Source organism: Haliaeetus leucocephalus, unplaced genomic scaffold, assembly GCF_000737465.1.
Source record: "Haliaeetus leucocephalus isolate CR32 unplaced genomic scaffold, Haliaeetus_leucocephalus-4.0 Scaffold932, whole genome shotgun sequence".
Taxonomy (NCBI): Eukaryota; Metazoa; Chordata; class Aves; order Accipitriformes; family Accipitridae; genus Haliaeetus; species Haliaeetus leucocephalus.
In genome coordinates, this window is record NW_010973368.1 from 10,522,017 (window position 1) to 10,528,016 (window position 6,000).

Sequence of the window (6,000 nt, forward strand, 5' to 3'; positions counted from 1 at the left end):
GTATTTGGAAGCCTTCTTCCTGATTTTGAATGAGGACTAACAGCTGTGGGTGGAAAGCGGTTCCAAATACCATGATTACATACCTTCAGTTATGTACATATACTTACTGCTTGCTTACAGTTTAGTTCTGTAACATTGATGCTGAATTACCCCAGCAATGGCTTGTTGTTTTAAACTAGTTTTTATATATACACATAGATAAGACCTCTTCTCTCTTAAGCCCTCAAATTTCTTAGTGGCTTAGGGGCACAGAAAAGGGAAGAGGAAGGGTAGTTGTCAACAATCTATCAATTGTTCCCTGCCTCTACTTCATGCATAATAAATTGTAATAAGCTTGGGGAATTTTGTGAGGTTTAGTTTGGTGCCAAGCTCCTTTGCTTAAAGGCATAACCATTGATAGCTTTCAAAGAAGAAATATTGGCTGGAAGTTTGGGCTTAGTTTCTTGAGTGCTAGCTGGAGTAGAGGAATGGAAAAACTTGTTAGGAGATCCTGATACACTGAGGAGAATATCTGTCTGTCTATATTTGTAAAGAAAAAAAATCCTGCTATTATGACTACTAGTAAGATTGGATTTCAGGATTAAAAATTCAGTTAAAGTATTTTCAGCCTTTCTGTAGGGGAGATTAGTATTAAATGTGACAAGTGTAGGGTGGTATTATGCAAAACATGGCATTGTAGTATGGTGAGGTTTTTAGACCTCAAACTAAAACTGTATATGAAAATAATTCCTTTTCTTTTTCTAGCAAATGGTCAGCAGAAGTCTCGGGTCGAAGTCATGCTATACCTCACATTAAGACGTACATGAGACCCTCTCCTGACTTCCAGAAGATTGCATGGTTCTTAGTTACAAGGTAAACAACTAACCATACACCTCTCACTTAGTCATATATAAAGTTCTTGTCAGTTGCAGGCCCAGGTGCAAAAATATAATGCCATAATCTTCATACTACTATAAGTAGTGATAGGAATTTTTGGTCATATTTTGTTTCTTCATTGCATTGCCCCTTTTGGGGCTGCACGTTGAAATGATTATGCCAGGAACTGTTGGCAATCACACCAAAATCTTGCCTGAGCTGTAACTGCCAATTTCAGGGTTCAGCATCAACTGAAATAAGTATTTTTAAACCTCGGGTTAAGTTTCTTTAACACATGCTGTACATGAATGTGCTAGTTTGTACAAAATAGATGTGGGTTAAACTGAAGTTTTTCCTTGTGCTGCCTTATTGTTACAAAACATGTAGATACCTAGTGTTTGAAATCTGACCTTTTGTCAGATTGAGTTGTTCAGCAGTCTAGCTTGAAGTCTAGGTTTGCATTTCTGTTCTTTGTTTTTAAAGAAGCCAAAAGAGGGAGCAAGAAATTTCTTGGCATGAGGGAGAAGGTCTTATTGTGAATGAAAAAATACAGATAGGTTTCAGTTTTGCCAAAACTGATTTTTGTGCAACCATATGTACTATAGATTATGATCTTTCTATCTTTACTCTTAAATGCTCAGTTACTTTATTTTTTCCTCTTTTTATTCTGGCTTTTTAAATTCTATTACTCAATACTGTTGCCTGCAATAGTAGTAATGACTAAGGTGCTTTTTTAAAGGATTTAAGTCATTCAAATGTGATGCTGAGTCCACCTAATACAGAAATTCATGGTTGCTTTTATTTTTTCTCATGTTTCTTCTAGTCTACCCTTTGCTACTATCAAAAAGCATCTAGTATGTCTGTCAGTTAAAACATAATGTTGAAGCTTTGTACTTTGCTCTTTGTATTTTTGACAACAGAATTGTATTTGGTATTGACTCCCAACTTGATCTACTTCACAGAAGATACTGATGAAGGATTAACTACAACATGGTGCTGAATAGCACATTGAAACAAAAATACCTCTTTGATAAATACTTGTTTTCATAAATATATTAAAGAACAAAATGCTAGGAGTAAATGATTGTTTAACACTTGCAAAAATCCTTTGTACTAAATGTATTATGTAACTAGTCATAATTGAGCTGGTGTTTGATCCAAGTCATGAAATTGAAGTTATTTACAAATACCAAGTTCCTTTCTGAAATCTGGAGAGAAGATTCGGAAGGCTGAATTTGTCTTCTAGATCTGTATGACACAAGGAGGCTTGTATAATTATCCACATGTGTTGTATGAATACCCTCTTACATATTGTCTCTACTGCTCCCACTGTGCTGTAAAAATAGCAATAAGGAATAACACCCAGATCACTTTTTCTGAAAAGACTGTTCTGATTGAAGTTCTCCTGCTAGAAGTGCATTGCTACAGCTGTGGTACTTAAGCATTTTCTGCTGTGAAAATTATGCCTTGTTGAAATGCTTTGTTTCTCTTTGTAGTGCCAATCTATCTAAAGCAGCCTGGGGAGCCCTGGAAAAAAATGGCACCCAACTGATGATCCGTTCTTATGAACTTGGAGTCCTTTTCTTGCCTTCAGCATTTGTAAGTTCATAGTTCAAGTACAAGTCCTGGGATATGCTGAGAATCTGCAAACATTGATGAATACAAGTGTGCCTGAATAATCTACTTACTAGGTTCTGTGTTTCTCTTTTAGAAAGCTAATAGCAAATGGAATTTATACAAGGTATTCTTTAAACTAGAAATAGTCTGTTTTCCTACACAGCAAGTACAGATTTGGTATTGATGTGACTTTTGTTGTGTTACTGAAAGGCAATAATATTTTAAAATTGTAACATAACTAAATGTTGCTGGAAAGGATGATCAAATCTCTTCTGTGCTTCTTAAAAGTAGGCTGCAAGCGCATAATCACATTGAAGTGATGCATATGGGTTGTAACCTGAAAAACAAGGTGGCTGATCTTGCTCTTTCCCTGAAATGCATTTGCAAAACCATGTGACTGTCTCTTCTCAAACTTTCTGCTTTGAGAAGAAATTCTCAAATGCATTTTCAAAAATCTCCGATACAAATCTAAGAACACTTTCATAAAAGGCTGTTTAAAAGTTGAAGGATTGTATCTTCCAAACCAATGTGACAGCAGTCTTGGTATGTAGAAGACAAGTTTGACCCAAAATAACTATTATTCTAGTGTGTGGAGCAGAGGATTGGGAGATGTGATGTGTTTATCAACATCAGTTAGTCTATGATCAGAAACCATTCAATCTCCTTCCTGTGTGAAATTTCTTCTTTTCCAGAGAAGAAATTGCAAGTTTCTCTGAAAAAGCGTTTGTATGCTAAAAGTCCTTAGAAATACTTTTCTGATGAAGAATACATCTTTCCTAGATAATGTTCACAGCTGTTCACATAATGTTTCATCATTTCTGTTGATTAGTAATGTAGTTCCACGTGAATATTTACTAGTACTGTGACATCATAAAAATGTTTACCTACCATAACTATATAATTATAGTCTCCTAAGATAGCAATGTTAAGATTGATGGTTTCTGGCTGTAGCTAAAGAACTATATCTCACTTGACATTTATTAAGGAGTTTACATAGCAGTGTGTCTCTAAGGTTCACAATTTCAGAGACCAATCTCAGACATCATTCTCCAGCATGGTTATGTGGAAGAAAACTTTTAGAGAAAATGTGTTGATTAGACTGAAACAAGAAAAATCCTACAACCTTCCTATAGTAGGAAGCATTGGTTTTGATATCACTGCAATCTTAAAAAAACCCAAACTAACAAAAAAAACCCAAACCCACCAAAACCCATCACTTGCATAAACAACTATTAATAACAGAATAATGAAGTGTTGGGCAAAAAATTGTGCAAAAAGATTTTACTTTTAACAGCAACTGACCTCAAGGGATAAAATAATGTTCTAAGGAGGTGGCTGTTATCTCCACATGCTGCTGAGCAAAGAATTTACGTATGGTATTGGTATGATTCTACTTAGTGAATGAAGTTTTTTGTATGAACATAACTGATCACCAGATTGTGCAGTCATTTTACATAATTTGAATACTCCTCTTCTGACTAGCTTTTTCCATGCATTGCTAGTTTTGGAAAACATACTTCAAATGGGTAGAAAATGAGGAATAATTGAGTTAGTCTTTTTGCCAAGAGTGACCATACCTGTTTCAGATCTGACCAATCTGCAGAGTTTTCACTTAAACCTAAACAAACAAAAAAAACAAAACAAAACCAACCAAACAAAAAACCCCAAAACAACAACAACAAAAATCCAAACCCCAAAGAAAAATCCTTGTGAAAACATTTGGCTTGCATTCCATCTTGAATCTTGCGTTCTACACAGGATTTTTTGCATGTGGAGCAGGGGAGGGGGGGATCACCAGAACACTTTTCAGAGGGCCAAAACTTATGAATTTTCTTCCTTGCACCTAATATTGTAAGTCATAATGCCTTTGATCTGATTCTTGTGAGGTTTTTCTATAACTCGCGTTTCATTCTAAAATCAGACTTCAATTTGATGAACAGAGTTATCTGTTCAGGAGCATTTAGTTTATCAGAAATACAAAAGGTTCTGAGCCACTTGAACCTTGGAAGATTTCAGCAATCTGAAGTTACAACTTTACCTTCTTTGCCAGCTAGTTAGAACTTTCTGCTGTTAATGACTTTTTCATCATTCTGGGTGTTTATTTAGGCCAAAATTATTAATGTTTTTGTTTCTGCTCACAGCCCAGTCTTAGCAGTTGGAGTAAAATCCACTTAGACATTTAAGAGATTAAGAATTATTAGAAATGAAGTGTTTTTATTCTTGTGTTGCATCAAAATAACCAGAATTTAAATGCAGTGTCTAAGCTAAGTTTACTGATGATTAAGAGCACACTGGATACTTATTAAGCATCTGCTCCAGCCTTTAGCAGAAGCCTGCAGGCCTGTTTACACAAAAGTTAGAGATAGATTCTGCTATAAATCCAGTGTGAGTACTCTACTAGTAATGACAACTGGAAAGAACAGGTTTGCTAAATACTCTTGGGTAAACAGTTCCTAATGAAGCTCAAGCCTTGTGGTCATCAAGTGAGAGGCAAAAAAGACATTGGCTGGGGCTGCTCTCATGAGAGGAAAGGTTTCACTGAAACACTGCAAAAATTTGACCTCTTTTCTCCCTCTGCCAAACCTCTGTTTAGGGACTAGAGATAATTCCACTTGGTGTGGGAGGGGGGCTGCATTGCTTTGAATCTTAAAGGCTTTTCAGCAATTTTTGCTGCATTCTACATTCATATACACACTCTAAATTCGTTTATGAAATGAACCCCAGAGAACACTTGTTTTTTTTTAAATGTGTAAGAGTCGTTGACTCCTGGCATTGTGTTTTTTTCCTTTTGATCAGCCTTTTGGAAAAGGCAGTCAGGGTATTCTGGTTCCAGTCCCCACTATGTTCAAGAAAAGATCAAATTCACCTATTGCTATATAAGTCTATGTTGTTTTGACATTCATTGAAGCAGCAAGCAGTGTGAAAACTTCTGCAGTGCAGAAGAGTCACTGCTGAAAATTTGACCATTCAGTAAAGAGATGAAAAATGTTTATTTTGTTTTTAATGTTTGTAGTAGCAAAAAGGTGGGAGAATTAATATGTTTCATACACTGGGATCAAGAACTGTAATCTTGTATAGTATGCCTGCAAGGTAATATCTGATTAATTAGAGAAGTAGGATTTGTCCACTGATCATCTACTCCAGTGCTCCCTGCTATCTGATTGTTGTGACTGTCCCCTAGAAAAAGATTTCAGGCTTTGAGACTGTAACAGTGTTACTGTGCTGTCTTATCTAACACCTGTGTAACTGTCAACTTTACAGCAGTAATGAAATTCTAGTTTTCATCTTGGGAGTGTCCACCTTCTCTCTTAATAAGAAAAAAACTGTCATGAAAAATACAATTTCTATACTGCTTTGTGATTTCTTTTTAAAGTTGAAAATAAACACAACTTATATTTAATATAGTCAGTGTCAAATGCAAAAGCTAGGGGCCAGTATTTTCAAAACTGAACTTTCACTTGTGCTCCTAACATGGTTATAGAAGTGTAAGTAAGCCGCTTTGGGGGGCGGGGGGGGGGGGAGGAGGGG

General features: G+C 35.9%; 1 protein-coding gene across 1 annotated transcript in view; it reads left to right on the forward strand.

The window, feature by feature from the left end:
- The window catches only part of TDP1 (tyrosyl-DNA phosphodiesterase 1), a 49,112-nt gene that overhangs the window by 23,155 nt on the left and 19,957 nt on the right, over positions 1-6,000 (forward strand). Inside the window, exons 12-13 of the mRNA XM_010583818.1 lie at positions 745-852; positions 2,352-2,454. Of these exons, the coding sequence (XP_010582120.1) occupies positions 745-852; positions 2,352-2,454 (211 nt within the window). The remainder of the gene's footprint in view (positions 1-744; positions 853-2,351; positions 2,455-6,000) is intronic.